Genomic DNA, 16,703 nt, shown 5'->3' on the forward strand with positions numbered 1-16,703 from the left:
TTTATTAACCTTATAGATAAAAGTTAAATTATAAAGGTTTCTTAAGTAATTTTCTGATCATAAATATTATCACCAATAGCGATAAAAATGTATTATCTGACTTTCTTCTTCTTCTTCTTCTTCTTCTTCTTCTTCTTCTTCTTCTTCTTCTTCTTCTTCTTCTTCTTCTTCTCCTTCTCCTCCTCCTCCTCCTCCTCCTCCTCCTCCTCCTCCTCCTCCTCCTCCTTCTTCTTCTTCTTCTTCTTCTTCTTCTTCTCCTTCTTCTCCTCCTCCTCCTCCTCCTCCTCCTCCTCCTGCAATGTGTTTCTATTTGAAGTCCTGTTACTCTACGACCTGAGGCAACATTACTTTCATCAAATCCACCTGTCAAAGGGTCTCACTGCTGACTGTGTTTTTACCTGGTTTGAACGCTCACCAATGATGCCCACTCTCTATCCACTCAATGTCATTACCAGGAGCAATTGCCTCACATAAACCATACATGTTCTAAAACTGCTCTTGCTGATGGAGGAAGAGAAAACCTGTTCCAACTTCCATGATATTGACCCTGACCACATTCAAAATGACACTAAATTGGTGCCTTGCATTTTCTCAGCTTCTATAGGCAAGTGGACTTGCCTTCTCAATGATTGACTTAGCACTTTCTCTTCAGACTTTCAAACCCTTCTGTCTCCTCTTCAGTCTTAGATAATGGTCTTGTTTCCCATTGCATGAAATACTTAGGTCAGGAAGAGATCAGCTGCCTGAGGAGTCCCTCTAGCAGTACTCTGCCTTACGATAGGCATGCCATATTTGTAGGTTAATCCAATCCCTGTATTTAAGAAAAATACCTTACCTCTACCACCAGAATCAACTTTTCAACAAATCTCACCCAGCTTATGTCATTTTTTTCCTTTTGTTTTTCATTTTTAGAAACCTACTAATATTATTCCTAACAAAAATGAAATTTTCAACTGTGCTTGCTCCAACCCCTACTTCCCTCTCATTTGCATTTTTCAATATTCAAGCTTCTAATTAATAGAAGATATATGTTATCTAAGAGTTGAAAACTAATACCAAGTAGAAGAGTTGTGTGTGGGGGTGTAGTTGTGGGGTGTGTGTGTGTGTGTGTGTGTGTGTGTGTGTGCGCACGCGCGCACAGGCACACACACGTACACATGCACCGGGGCACAGGAAATGCTCTATCTTTTACTTTTAGAACCTTAACGTATTTCAGATTTTTAGTAGCAAAAGTTATTTAGAAATGAGTCTACTCACATGATGTCTACCACAGAACCTTCACAAGGAAAGGATTTGCAACTTTAAGGTGGGTTTTTTGTTTTTTGAGGGTTTTTTTTTTTTTGGTGCTTTCAAATAAACATCAGTATGACATTTATGTTATTTGATCATTGCTTGAATTAAACTTGGGCAGTTAACTACAGGATCTCATATCCAGAAAAAAAAGCTGCTAACTTAATATGCTTCCCATAGAATATCAGAACTCCTCTAGTTACCTCTGACAAGAGGATACTCAAGTCTGCTTATTTAGAAGATGGAGAATCCATTACCATTTAAGGCCACCAACAGCATTTTGAATAACCGTTTCACAGCAGATTTAACTTCACAATAATTTTGGACATAGTACAGGCAGTGTGTCCAGAGATTGCTGAAGATTATAAGTCGATGGTTTGATTTAAATGGAAACCTGATTTGTCACCAGTCTAAAGTTTTCTTGACCATAGATAGCACCTAACATCCTTATACTCACTTGTGGTTTAAAACGGATTAATGATTTTCTCATTAATCTATCATTCATATCAATTTAGGGTCTTTCTGGGAGTTTAGAGTTATATATCATCCATGTATTTTATATATTTCTTCTAAAAGGTAAAAGCAAAATTAACTAAGTCTTACCTGATGGCCCATATAATTCAACTCTGTAACTAAACTTTCCTGTGACAATAGTTGGTGGGTCCCAGGAAATTGAAAAGGCCTTTCCTGTGACATTCCCCATTATACAGTTTTGGGGTGGTCCTTCAGGCACTGAAATTATTACAGAGAAAGTGATCATGTAATATATATTAAGATAAAGAGAGATGCCATGTTTAGCAAGTAACACAATATGAAATACAAAAACCACACACACACACACACACATACACACACACACACACACACACACACACACACACACACTCCAAAGTAAGTTTACCATGAAGAAAACAGAATAGTCTAGAACTGAACAGTTTGAATAAAATGTATGAAATGATCAGATGAATCTCTTTCGACAGTTTTCTAATGTACTAGTACAAATCATGGTGCTGTTGTCTTTATTTTATAAATTATTATAATATAATTCTTGCCAATGTCATGTTGTCCTAATGTAGCTATATGCATAGTACTTATGTATAGTCATATATAATGTATAGTACATATATTCAGTATATATATATATATATTTCTTTTTAATCAATGTGAATTTTGACTTGAGAAAGGCTTTTTTTTCTGGTGGACATATAGGTGAAAAGATAAAACTTTTATGTTTCACATAAGTATTTATCTCTATCTTTGTTCTAAGAAGAAATGTACAGATAAAAGATTTTAATATAAAGACAAAACTTAACATGGGAAGATAAAACTTAACATTTAAATTTTGAAACATATTAAATGTTTTGGTATGTATTATTTTCTTTTATTGAAATGAACAGCACTGAATATTTACTCAAAGTTCTTATCCAATAAGTTTCATTTTATATGGTTTCCATGAAATGATTTTGTATTGTACAGGGGATAGAAAAGGAATTAGAGTTATAAAGATTCAAATGTAGTTATTTCAATCAAAAAATAATAGTTTCAAACTAACATGTGAAAGAAAATAGTAGAACCTGACATATGTGCCTTTGGGCAAGAGGATAATATTCTTTAGTGAAATTACCTTACATTTAACTTCTAGTGTCCTCAAAAATATATATGGTATTATTAAGAAAACTAAAGTATCAGGTACATACAAAGTTCATAATATCAATGCTAACCTGTCAAGTTATATGTTAGTATTCACATAAGCACATGTATAAATTAATTACACTTAGAAATATGACCTCTTGGGACTGGGGAGATGGCTCAGTGGTTAAGAGCATTGACTGCTCTTCCAGAATTTCTGAGTTCAATTTCCAGCAACCACATAGTGGGATCACAACCATCTGTAATGGGATCTGATTCCCTTTTCTGGCATGCAAGGGTACATGCAGATAGAGCACTCATATACATAAAATAAACATAAATCTTTACAAATATGAACTCTTAAAAGTTAATAGTAATAATGATGGGTGATTGCACTCATTCAATCCTAAAATCCCATCACACAGGTCAAATGACTGCCTATATTTCTAAGTATTATTTACCTTATACATATGTGACAGATTACTATTGATACCTAAACTTAGTATGCACCTGATATTTCAAGCAAGAGAGACACTGTTCATAGAGATATGACTGAAATCAGACATTAATCAATATTCGCTCTGCTGTTTCAGGTAGTTTCTTGCAGCTCTGCTAATAGCAATGTCAGTGAGGAAGACTATGGATAACTAAGTTTTGTTGGAAGGGCATAGACAATTAGGAGAAATTACAGAGGTCATGGATGGATAAATGCCATTCATACTATCTGACGAACCCCCTCTCTCAAGTGCCTCTTTCTTTTAGATGTTTAGTTTAGCACTGGAGATATTCCCAGTCGATGCCCATTGTCTATCATGGGAGAAAGAGTTGCTTAAAGGAAAGTAAGGTTAACAACAACAAAAAATTCTGTGGACAGCACGAAAGATATTCTTCTATAAATGGCTTCGTGTCACGTTCTCTTTTTCTAACAAAATCAAGCCACACCTGATTCTGGCGTCCTAACAATGGTGCTGTCAATATATCCTGCTTCCGTGGTAACGGCTGAGACTTCAAAGAGATACGTTGTGTAAGGTCTCAAGTGAGTCACCACAAAACTGATGGGCTCCTTCCACACAGAGCTGATCTTACTCCGTGCCGCCGTGCTGGATGACTGTGTGGTGCGAACTGTAGGTGTCACTCTACCCAGGGTTGGAGAGGGGCTGGTGGTACTCCACAAGAAAGATTCGCTGTTCTCCTAGTGAGGGAAGAAAAGCACAGTAGGAAGACTCACATGATATCTCTGGGTAAACATAAGAACACTACCCACTTATTGTCTTTATAATATAAATATTATTTCTTAATGTGAGTGAAAATTTTAACAAGTTAATTTTCATAAGAAATTGCTAGGTTCTTATGGCTAAACTATTGGGACAGATGTTGCTGATTCTATCACATTAGGACACATATATCTAGTCTATTCATTATGCCTCAAACTTGAAATCCTACAGAGAATTTAAAGTAGGATAAAATGCAGATAAAACAGCAGCTAAATCATCAATAAGAAGTTTTAAAATTCATGTTAACCCAATAGAGAAAAAATAACCTAAGATAATTTCTATGTGTGTTCTTAACTGTTCCTATCATTTTAAAAACATAAGTACTTAAGTAAAACAAGACGACAAATGTTACCTTCCTGGACATTACAATGCATGCGCATGTGTGTGTGTGTGTGTGTGTGTGTGTTCAAAGGGATCTTAATTTGAAGGAGAAGATTTTTAGACTTCACTAAGCTATTTAAAACAAAATAACGTTGTCTGGCTGTTTCTCCATTGTTAATAACATGATTAAAAAGAAATCCCAAAGGTGACTTGGGAAAGCAGGATGTGAAGAAAAACCATGGTATCTCCGAAGGTCTCACGTCAATGACGAAAATGGCAATATTTTCACAAAGATATGCCACCAAGCAGCCCACCAGTTTGACCTAACATTGACTATGTATTTCCCTACTGGTGCTTTCCTCTATGACACATGGACTTACGGCCTCTACGCCAGTTGGGATGACACATTCACACCTTGGGTACTTATAAAGTATCTGCCCAACTGGAACATGCAGCCTACCACATAGTCTATTCTCACCTCTCCTTCCCCCACTGCCAAACCAATGCTGCCCCATGAATGAAGTCTTTTGTGCTATGCCCTAGAGGTATTCTCTTCACATCTGTAATTGCACCCCTGAAATACAGTCAGTTCCACATAGCATGACGCTATAGCCTAAGAGGATACCTTCACAACATATGAAAACGTGAAGAGGTAAACATAATAAAAATTTTGGTGTGTGTCACACTCACATTACATTCAGGTAATTTCCCAGACAAAATGTCCTCTACTCTGAGGGAGACATCCTTGACTACTATGCCACTTCTGGCGTGCTTGACGCTGATCTTGAAGCTGGTGATTTTGCCATTTGGTTGCCGAGGTAAATACCAAATCAAGTTTACTGCAGAGTAGTTGAGAGCTTCCACTGTGAGGTTAACTACTTTACCCGGAGCTGGAAACAGGAAAAGGTTGGAGGAAAGGGGAAATTGTTGTAAAACTTAAGATGCTGTTTACATACTTCAGGGATATTACATTTCCACCTGACATGAAATGAAATATGTAACACCTTGAATAAAATCAACTTTCTAACTAATTAGATATGTATATGTTTGTGTGTTTGTTTCACCTCAAAATGTTTTACAAAATGTGTCGAACCACGAGTACTTCAGAATTATTGGTCCATCACATCTATTCATTCAATAAGCATTTAAAATACACATGAAAACTATTAAATCAGTAGATTTTTATGAATAAAAAGCAAGTATGGGCTGAAATTTTACCTCCTTAAATATTTTGGAATTATGTAAGCACTATAGAAGTTGAAAAATCATAAAGTCAAAATAGTAGCCAAAATACACAAAATTCATATCTTAAAATTTCATAAATATGTAGTGTCTAACATCAAGTAGATATATATTCAATTAATAGTTTATGGGATTTTTTTGAGTTTTAGATATCCTCAAAATCAACCTTTTCTACAAAATTTCTCATCTATTATTAATTATCTATGATGATAATCTGTATGCTTAGTTTCCATGACAGCCATATTACATCAGAATGTAAGAAGTGTGCACATAAAATAGGTATGCAAGTAAATAATCAAGATCTTTCAGATTATAGAATAAAACAAAAATGATTGAGATCAGATGACATCCAATAATAACGGGGACTAGTATTAAGATAATAAATGGTTAGAATTTTCGTTGTGCCTAAAAACACCAAAATCTGCTTTGTAAAAGAAATATTCAAGAAGTTAGGTCCTTAGAAGAAAGGTTCAATACAAGTTAGACAATGAGAATGAAGAAATTATGAGCAAAGGCATTTTAATGACAAAAGAAAGTTACCACAGTTATTGAAAATGGTTACTGGTAGATAAAATAATAAGTGGAAAACTTTCTTATGGAGAATCGATGAAATAAGGTTGAAGTTTGTTAAAGATTTAATATTCAATTTATTTGGTGTATATGAAATAAAATAAAATAAAGGGACTAAAATTGCTACATACATTATACTGTGTAATGGTAAAATTATTTCTTTTCATGAATATTAATCCTTTTTAAACTTTTCTCATTATAATGATAAGAGTGTCCTTGAATATTTATATATTAATGACAACTTTCACACAGGCATATCCAGCTGGTCCTTAAAAGAGTTGTAAAGAGCAGGGGTTGACGTCTCTCCTTTAATCCCAGCACTGAGGTGGCAAAGGCAGGCAAATCTCTGATTTCAGGCCAGCTTGTTTTACAGAGTGAGTTCCATGACCACCAGGACTACACAGAGAAACCCTGTCTCAGATAAATAGATAGATAGATAGATAGATAGATAGATAGATAGATAGATAGATAGATAGATAGATAGATAGGTGGGTAGGGGTGGATGGATAGATGATAGAAAGATAGACAGACAGATGATAGATAGATAGATAAATAGATAGATAGATAGATAGATAGATAGATAGATAGATAGATAGATAGATAGGTGGGTAGGGGTGGATGGATAGATGATAGAAAGATAGACAGACAGATGATAGATAGATAGATAAATAGATAGATAGATAGATAGATAGATGATAGAAAGAAAGATAGATAGATAGATAGATAGATAGATAGATAGATAGATAGATAAATGGTTAAATTGAAGGAATTTATAAGCTAACCCCCCTTTTGTTACATTCTGAAACTTGGATTTCAAAAACAGAAAACCATAGCATTAATCAAATAACAAAGTGTTAGTAAAATCTTTCTGACTTTCTCTAGTTAAATACTCTACTTCTTAATCATGTATATATATGCATACAATTATTTATAGATTAACTATACAGAGAATGCATACACTTTGATCCAACTATAAGTTTACTATAAAGTACCAAAAGTCTTACGTATCAAAACTTTGGTGTTTGGTTGGTTGGTTGGTTGGCTTTGATGGTGGTGGTGTTTAGAGTTTTTGTTTAATTTTATTTTGTTATGCTTTGTTTCCTACATTACTATTTAGACATTGAGCTATAAGTTATCCATTCAACATTTAAATCTGAAATAAATTTTATACTTACTTGAAAGAAAAGATAGTTCCCTAGAGAGTTAAGTACTGGGCTTTTAATGTTGGAGGCCAGAATATTATTCATTCAGCTTGGTTTCACTGATTAGCTTGGATGTATTTCTCTTTAGACTACTTTTCTTCATCAGAAAACAATTTATCTTCATTTGATAATTACACATTAAATGTGAAGAATTTAACATCTCTTAAGGCAGTAATTCGATTGCCAAATGCACTACATATTTTCTTCTATACTAACTGTGGTAGCCTCTTGATGTACTGGGACTCATTTCCAATTACACTTAGCAACTGGGAGAATTTTACTTTGACATATATAACACCCATAATGGGAAAAACTCATAGACATTATTGTATTAATCTAATATACCTGGCATATTAATTCACATATTTGTTTGTCTTATCCCATTAGAATATAAGATATTGTTAAATAGTTGCTAATTGGAGAGACTATTGTATCACTATTTCTCTATTCACTATTTCTCTTTATATTCATTTGATTCTAATTGGATTACAGGGTATTTTGGTCATCCAAGGAGGAAATGAAAATGCGTTGAGCAGCAAGATCTACAGTGGATTAAGACCCTGGATACATTTCACAAAAGTACTGGCAGGAGATGCTGGTAGCCTTGGATATTACTTGGAGGAAGGAACAGAAGAGATGATGGTGACAACAAAGCTCCTGTCAGCCACAGGAGGAAGGGAGATGCGTCAGCTGGTTTGATAATGCCTGAGTCTTACAGACTGATATGCTGATCATCAAAGTCTGCATTTTCATGTCTGACATCGCAGAATGCCTGTATCACTGGTGCTGATGGTGAAAGAGATGTAAGCTTACATGGAAAAAGCTGATTATATCTCTAGATGGTCACAGAAACATATATGCATGGGAAGAATTATGGATGAGTAGTCAGTGTATTCAAATATCCACAGAGGTGTCCTATGCATTGACCATGATGGCACCTACTTGTGAGCCTAGCAGTCAGAACACTTAGGAGGAACATCCAAAGTCTAAGGCCAACCTGGATGGCACAGTGACTTTAAGGCTAACCTGGACTGCAGGGAAAGAACTTTCCTTAAATAAATGAGTTAAATTAAACTAGAGTGGTTGGCCTGAAATAATAATAGGTGCTTCTTCATCGGGTGTGTGTGTGTGTGTGTGTGTGTGTGTGTGTGTGTGTGTGTGTGCGTGTGTGTGTGTGTGCATGTGCATGTGTATGTGTACATGTGTGTGTGCATTGTGTGCATGTATGTGTGCATGTGTGTGTGCATATGTATGTGTGTATATGCGTGTGTCTATGTGTGTGTGCTTGTGTGTGCATGCGTGTGCATGTGTGTGTGCATGTGTGTGCATGTGTGTGCATGTGTACGTGCATGTGTGTGTATGTGTGTGTATGTGTGTGTGTGTGTGTGTGCGCGCGCGCTTTCAAATGTTCTACCCCTGAGATGATAATTAGAAAGAAAACATTTTTCAGAATACTTTTACTGTTATAAAAAACTAAAAGGAATTCAAAGGCCATTCTCAATAAATTTATACATTTTCCATCATAGTTTCATTACATTCCAAGTTTTCAAATAATAAGAATTTGTGATTAAATTAATTTAGAATTAATGATTTAGGAAAATTACCACTTTCTGCAGTTTGAAAAAGAAATGGGTCACTAAACACTCCGATGCCAGCACTGTTTTCAGCAGCAACCTGAAACAGATCAGGGGTTTTATGTTCAATTTCTTTGCTTTGTAAGTACACAGAACCTTAAATAATACAATGTCCATTTTCCTACAAGGTAAATTCTAAAGCAATTTTCCTGTAATTCTTACAATATTCCCCAACTAAAAAGCAACATGTGGGGTGGGGAGCATTTCATGTAATCAATCTAGAAAGAGGTCTGGCCAACATCCTTTAGATAAAAAAACAACAAAAAACAAACAAAAAACTGGACAAAAGAAGTCAGTAGACATGGCCAGGTTCATACAAGAAATAATGGTAAAACATGAATTCAGTTGAAATACATGTTCCAAAGCTCAGTCTTTAACACCATGTACTGTACAAAGAACAGACTATACATATGACATCAGACATTAAGGTTCACACTGTATAATTAGGGAAATGAGTACTCAGAAAAAGTGTGAGTGAAAAAATAAACATGCTTAATTTACAACATAGAGTACAAAGTCAAAAATTAACAGGCACACTAACTAATTTTTATTTGCGTGATTTAATGAGATAGTTCAATAGGCAGAGAAGACACTGCGAATGTCTTTGAAATTCCTAAGCCTTTACAAAACTCATGAGTGGGACTTGACAATCTTGTAGCTCTTCCATAGATGGGAAACTTTAGACAATTTGCTTAATTCTTCTAAGGCACGTGTTTTTCCCATATTTGACTGAGAATAATAATTCACCTATGTCACAGGGTTTTTCCGAGACTCACTGAAATAATATACACAGAACACTTAACAGACTTTCCCCATAGGTGTTAGTTATACTGCAGATATCAAATGTACCATGCCAAATTCTCTTTGGAACTCATCAATGGCTAACATTTATTTGAGGAGAGCAAATGTTACAACATGATTTATGAAGTGTGAGATGAAACATAGGCTGGAGGCTTCTTAACAAGCCTGAAATAAGAGAATTCAGAGAAATAAAATGCAAACTCATAAAAAGAGATCTAAGCAGAACTAGTCTGGGCAAGTTGACTTTCTCTCAACAATAATTTCTTACATCACATTAAAATTTGTAGGAAATAAATTTTGCAGTTTTTAGGTGTCAAAACCCTCCTTATAAAATCTGTCCTATGGTGTCTTATCATTGGGAAGGACCACCACAGTTAGTAAGCTTTCACAAGTCTTCTTCTCTATGCTCATTCATTTTCAAAACTCAATCAAAAGATGCATGTGTTGGAGCTGGGGAGATGGCTCAGAAAGTAAGGGTGTTTGCCCCCCAAGCCTGACAACCCAAGTCAGAGCTCTAGAACCTTTGAGGTAGAAGAAAAATCAACTCCCGCAAATTGTCCTTCGACCTCAACACATGGACACATGTTCCATGACATGCATGTCCCGCATAGCACCATAAATAAATAGTAAGTAAATAGATGAATATCTTCTAAAGAGAAAAGATTTTTTTTAAGTTGGAAAGAACAAGAAGCCAAAAAGATAGCTCTGTTCTTTACTCTCTCATCTACAAATGTCATAGCTATCCCCTATTAGCAGACATTTCTATTTAATCCAACACAGTACTGCTTTATATAAGTTCATCTTTATTTAATATCCAAGTAAAACATTAAATCACGAATCCTTAATGTTGTAAAGTATCACATCCTTTTAGAAACACAAAAGAGTAGGGTTCAGTGAACCTTCATTGAGTGAAACAGAAGTGAACATTGTTTTTATAAAACTGTTGCTTCCATAGGTTTTAATCCGTTACCCAAACGTTAAGTACCATGCATCCAAATGTAACCGAGTTAGAAAAGAAACACCAATGCTAGATTTAAGTCCCATTAAAAAGAGAAGTATTTTAGTCTGGGATATTGGATTAGTGGCTGAGCATTTGCCTAACATGCAGGAGGTTCTGGGTTCTGTCCTCGCCCGGTAAAACATTTAAAATAATAAATAAATGGCATGTAATATTTTTCATTTTTGAAACCTAAAATAGCTACTTTAAGCTCAGTTTGCTTTCTGTGGAAGATAATAAGCCAAAGCTTTCTTTTTAAAAGAAAAATAGATGGTATGTTAATGCTCATCGACATAGAGAAGAAGAAAGATTGCAAACCTTCTCCAGGCTTTGCGTATGTGTTTGAATGTCGAGCACATGATAACGTCACTCCTAAGCAGCTCCGTTTGTTCAACTAGCAGGCTTACAAGGTGGACGAAACTCTCACTTTCCTCTGGGTTTACTATTTCAATACTCAGTGTCCACTCACAAAATATTTACCTTAATCTCATATGTTGTTCCAGGATTAAGGTTAGTGAGAAGAACCTCCAGACTGTCTGGCTTCGCTCTCGCTCGGGTATATGCTGTCTGCATCCATGGACAGACTTCCTTGTACTTAACAACATAAGATATGATTCTTCCATTTGGGTTAGGAGGGGTATTCCACGAAAGGAGTATCCCAGCAGAGCCAACTCTCTCCCCGGCTAGGAAGACTGGAGGCCCCGGTTCTAGTTTAAAAAAACTCATGTTATTAAATGATCAGTCATTCTATTTCCACCAAAAAAAGAGATAAATGTTTTTAAAAAAGTATTTATAATGTAAACTTTTGAAGTTCCCAGAAATCATTATGAATTTATTCTTCCTACAGCTTTGGGGGGGGGGAAGACTAAGTAATGAATTATTTTCAGTAACACCACAAACATTCTTTTCCAGGAATGCAAAGAATGGAATGCTATAAAATGCTACGTGCCAAACACACTTCTGATGCCAAGTCATCCTTTGAAATGCTTTGTTACGGCAAGGCTTACCTGCATGAAGTAAGAACAAGACGCAGCCTTACAAAGTGAATAGCTTTTAACGTAAGGAGTATAATGAGTTCATTTTCTTGACTCCAGTAATCCAAAAGTCACCAATAACAGACTATCTAATCCACTCCACAAACAAAATTAGTTACCTTTTCTCTTTGAATGTAAGGGAAACAAGGTTTCCAGCAGAACACAAATTGTAAATATTTTCTTAACTTTCCATTTCACGTTAATTACTCTATACTGATTTCACACATATAAAGCAAACTGCCGACGTAAATATTTCTGTCCACCAGAGTCATGAAGAATAAATACATTCAATGAGAAGAAAGTTAGAACAGGGACTCACTTGTCACATTTGTTGCCAGTGTTCTACTCACAGGCGAGCTGTAGGTCGTGGCAGAAACTGAAGATAGCGTTATATCATACCCAGTGCCATCAAAAGAACTGGAAACATCAACCTAGAATACCAAAATTACATACCACATGATTTCTGAAAAGCGAGTTAAAAGAATAAATCTAGCATCATTTGAAAAGCTAAACTGTACTGAGCAAAGTAGCAAAAACAAAGTTGCATATCACCATAAAATATGAATTTGTTGTATGACTGGTTACTAACCTGAAATAAAATAAAAGCTCACAAAACATCCTATGTGATCAGACTCTAGACCAATATTTCTACCTACGCCAGCACTTTGTCAACATGGAAACACTAACATCTTCAAAATGTCTACAGCCTATTACTGTAGTCCCTTATTTTTTAAGAGAACACATAAATTACCTGTGACTCTGAAGTTCCAATGAGAAGGAAAAGGAAAGAGAAAAGAAAATCCATCATTATTACATTTTTTCTAGCAGCACAATCACATTGATGGCTCTGGAGAGAAATGTTGCCTGCATTAATGATTTAAAGTCAGATCCCCCTGGCAAGTACACAATTAATGAGCCTGGATTACTCAATAGCTCTGCCCTTCCTTTGTTAAACTATTCATGAACTCTTGGATGGATGGCTGTAGGTTCAGTACACACACACACACACACACACACACACAGAGAGAGAGAGAGAGAGAGAGAGAGAGAGAGACAGACAGAGAGAGAGAGACAGAGAGACAGAGAGACAGAGAGACAGAGAGAGACAGAGACAGAGAGACAGAGACAGAGAGACAGAGACAGAGCCAGAGTCAGAGAGAGTCAGAGACAGAAAAACAGAGACAGACAGACAGACACACAGAGACAGAGACAGAGAGAGAGAGAGACAGATGATAGGCAGAGAGAGAAAGAGAGAGAGAGAGAGAGAGCACGTAAAACACCAGAATGTTGAAACTTATACTCATGAATTTGACATTTGATATGATTATGTCTACACTCTATGCTTTTAAAAACCTCTCAAGGAAAAAGTTCAGGAGTTTTGTACAGGAATTTCCTGCCAGGGCCAAATATAAATGCATGCAGGCTGGCCAAGTGCAAGAATGAAAACTGTACCTGATATTCTCCACCTCCAAGATCTGCGATAGTAATGAAGCCACAGCCGGGAATAAGATCCACCAGAAGCCTCTCCTCGCAGCTCATGGCTGTCTCCAGGGAAGAGAAAAGCATCGTGTAGACATAATTAAGCCTTTATGGTTTCCAGGGATTTCCAGTTCTGATACTGAAAATTTAGAGGTTCAAATACAGTTGATTTTTTTAATGTAACAAAAAATTGAAAATCAAGAGCCTACAGTTACATTTTTTAAAATAATCAAATTGTTAGAAAGCAGTGACTACTGAGTGCCCTTTATCCACAGGTGTTAAGAAAGTGCATCTTCAATGACATTTACTTTCTTAATTTTTCAATATAATTATAAGAGCTAACTTATGAATTTATTTCTGTCCCTAGGATATTCCTTCGTTTATATAACTTGTTGGTTAATTTGCTTGTTGTTTTCAGAGTTTATCTTCTATGTGAGCATTAAAATCATTTTAAAATTCAATGTAGACTACCCGATTGGCTAGATAGTTTTTCACAGAGGATGACTGGGAAAAATGTGACAGGAATTCATACATTTCAGATTAATGTTCAACTAATTTTTAAACGTTAGTTTCCATACTGGAAATGGAATAATGACTTTTTAAATGATAAGTATCAATTGTATTCCCGGTTGCAATCACATTATTCTACCAGTCCTTCCACTCTTGTTTCTGCTGCCTGCAATCATTAACCAGAATTTCTACACAGAGTGCGCTGCTGACGAGTTAGATTTGTATCCTGCCTTATCATTAGAGCAGATTTCAAACAATATAGGCAGAACAAGAGAGGTGATAAAACAAATCTTGTCAAAACACACCTGACACAGACCCAATCCAACACCGAAAAGACGGTCTGGAAGAATCTCTAAATTCCATTTGTCATTTCAAAGCTTCAACCCTATAGAAGATTTGACAATGTTATAATTAAAAATGTAGACTTCATAAATTTGAAAGTATAACTTATTTTTCAGTATTTTTCTTCCTATTTATTTATTTTAGTGTGTGTGTGTGTGTGTGTGTGTGTGTGTGTGTGTGTGTGTGTGTAATGGTTTGATTAAAAATGTTCCCAATTGACTCAGACATTTGAATATTTGGTCCCCAATTGGTGGCATTATGTGGAAAACCTTAGGAGCTGTGGCTCTGTGAGAGAAAGCATGTCACTGGAGGAGGATTTTAAGAATTTAGGAACTCTCCATTCCTGGTGCACACTCTCTGCTTTCTCCATGGGGTAATAGATGTGCACTCTCCCTTGATCCCATGCCAGCTCCGTTTCCAGGATTCCCTGCCGTTATGGGCTCTCATCTCTTGGAAACTGTAGGCCCAAATAAACTCTCCCTTTATAAGCTGCCTTAGTCCTGGTGTTTCCTCACAGCAATAGAAAAGTAACTAAGACAATGTATGGTGGTGGTCATGGATGACACAACACACATGTGGAGGTCACAGGATAACTTTTAAGAGTCAGCACTTTCCTTCTATGAAGTTGGTTCTGGGAATCACATTAGATCGTGAGACTTGAAAACAGAAACCTTTATCCAGTGAACTAAATTTTAAGCAAGGTAATATTTAGAAGTTTATCTTCTCTACAATACCTTCATCTGATAACTCTTCTTTCTTGTCGTACACACTTTCTCAACAGTTCAGACATTCTCCATTTAATGAGTCCTACTACTTACAAATACTATAAACAGATAAAAAAGATCAGAGAAAACGCAACTTATGATTAAATTATTTTGTCGTGACTATATGCTGGATCACTTCTAGGTCATTCAGTTCATAAACCCAACCTAAGTCCTCTATATTCTCAAATTATAGAGAAAATGTAAATTAAGTTGATGTATGCCAGGAATCCCTACAATTGAGAGGTTGAACTAGTCTCATTCTGTGGCTGTGATAAAAGCTCTGAAAAAAAGTGACTTGAGGAAGAAAAAATGTATGTGAAAATCAAAAATGCAAAAGGCGCCTAGCCCAAAACATAAAGGAAATCCAGAACAAAATAAAAAGACCAAACATAAGAAATACTACGTACAGAAAAGAGTGAAGACTCCCAACTTAAAGGGCCAGTAAACATCTTCAACAAAATTATAGAAGAAAACTTCCCTAACCTAAAGAAAGAGATGCCCATTAACATACAAGAAGCCTACAGAACTCCAAATAAATTTGACCAGAAAAGAAATTCCTGTCACATAATAGTCAAAAACACCCAATGCACAAAACAAAGAAAGAATATTAAAAGCAATAAGGGAAAAGGGTTAAGTAACATATAAAGGCAGACGTATCAGAATTATACCAGACATCTCAACAGAGATTCTAAAAGCCAGAAGATCCTGGACAGATGTCATACAGACCCTAAGAGAAAAAAAATGTCAGCCCAGGCTACTGTACCCAGCAAAACTCTTAGTTACCATAGATGAAGAAACTAAGGTATTCCATAACAAGCCCAAATTTAATCAGCATATTTCCACAAATTCAGCCCTACAAAGGATAATAGATGGAAAACCCCAACACAAGAAGGGAAACTGTACGCTAGACAAGCAAGAAATTAATCTTCTTACAACAAAACCAAGAGAGGCACACAAACATAATTCTGCCTCTAACAACAAAAATAACTGGAAGCAATAATCATTGGTCCTTAATATCTCTTAATATCAATAGACTTAATTCCGCAGTAAAAATAAACTTTAGAACAAGTAAAATACAAAGTGGAAGTACACAGTGCCATTGCCAAGGGCTTGGTATTCTAATTCCCAAAGAATTTATGCAAAGTTGGAGGCTTCAGGCAATATTCACACAGATCTATTAAAACATATTAAAAACTGAGAGACTTTCAAATTCCACTTATATTTTCTATGTAGCAACACTATCTGATAAACTTCAGATAACACATTTAAGTATTTCTGGGGTTAAACCATAGGTTGGGCATAATATATTTTATGTCTGAAAGATAACGTAACTAAACTTAAGAAATGTAAAACTAAAGGAACTCTTTGAAAGCTCAAGATACACTGGGAGCTTTTATACACTTGCAACAGATCAAGGAACAATATCAGTGAATACTATTATTTCCTCGTAAAATGGTAAATGAAGTTAGGTAATTTCACCCAAATCTCATGTGATTAGGTAAATAACAGAGCCAAAATTTAGACCCAATGTAATGTCTCCAAGCTTTAATCAACACTATAGTTAACATTTCTAATTTTCACGTTGTTAACAAGTATCAGCACACCCCTATCCCC

At 35.6% G+C, this 16,703-nt stretch overlaps 1 protein-coding gene and 1 long non-coding RNA gene across 3 annotated transcripts in view; one reads left to right on the top strand and one right to left on the bottom strand.

The window, feature by feature from the left end:
• Positions 1 to 12,616, top strand: part of LOC120093580 (uncharacterized) — a 201,325-nt gene extending 188,709 nt beyond the window's left edge. The window contains exons 4-5 of one of the 2 annotated variants that reach the window (XR_005486919.2): positions 8,021 to 8,331; positions 11,873 to 12,616. This is a non-coding gene — a long non-coding RNA (uncharacterized LOC120093580). Of the gene's footprint in view, positions 1 to 8,020; positions 8,662 to 11,872 lie in introns of those variants that run through there. The other variant, XR_010053291.1, reaches the window with a different exon arrangement.
• Ptprq (protein tyrosine phosphatase, receptor type, Q) overlaps positions 1 to 12,868 on the bottom strand; it is a 182,376-nt gene extending 169,508 nt beyond the window's left edge. Inside the window, exons 1-7 of the mRNA NM_022925.2 lie at positions 12,746 to 12,868; positions 12,314 to 12,425; positions 11,441 to 11,667; positions 9,133 to 9,202; positions 5,205 to 5,404; positions 3,862 to 4,111; positions 1,894 to 2,022 (exon numbers count right to left, since the gene is read on the bottom strand). Of these exons, the coding sequence (NP_075214.2) occupies positions 1,894 to 2,022; positions 3,862 to 4,111; positions 5,205 to 5,404; positions 9,133 to 9,202; positions 11,441 to 11,667; positions 12,314 to 12,425; positions 12,746 to 12,802 (1,045 nt within the window). The 5' untranslated portion in view covers positions 12,803 to 12,868. The remainder of the gene's footprint in view (positions 1 to 1,893; positions 2,023 to 3,861; positions 4,112 to 5,204; positions 5,405 to 9,132; positions 9,203 to 11,440; positions 11,668 to 12,313; positions 12,426 to 12,745) is intronic.
• Positions 12,869 to 16,703: the final 3,835 nt, after the last annotated feature.

This window comes from Rattus norvegicus, chromosome 7 (assembly GCF_036323735.1).
Source record: "Rattus norvegicus strain BN/NHsdMcwi chromosome 7, GRCr8, whole genome shotgun sequence".
In the NCBI taxonomy this organism is placed as follows: Eukaryota; Metazoa; Chordata; class Mammalia; order Rodentia; family Muridae; genus Rattus; species Rattus norvegicus.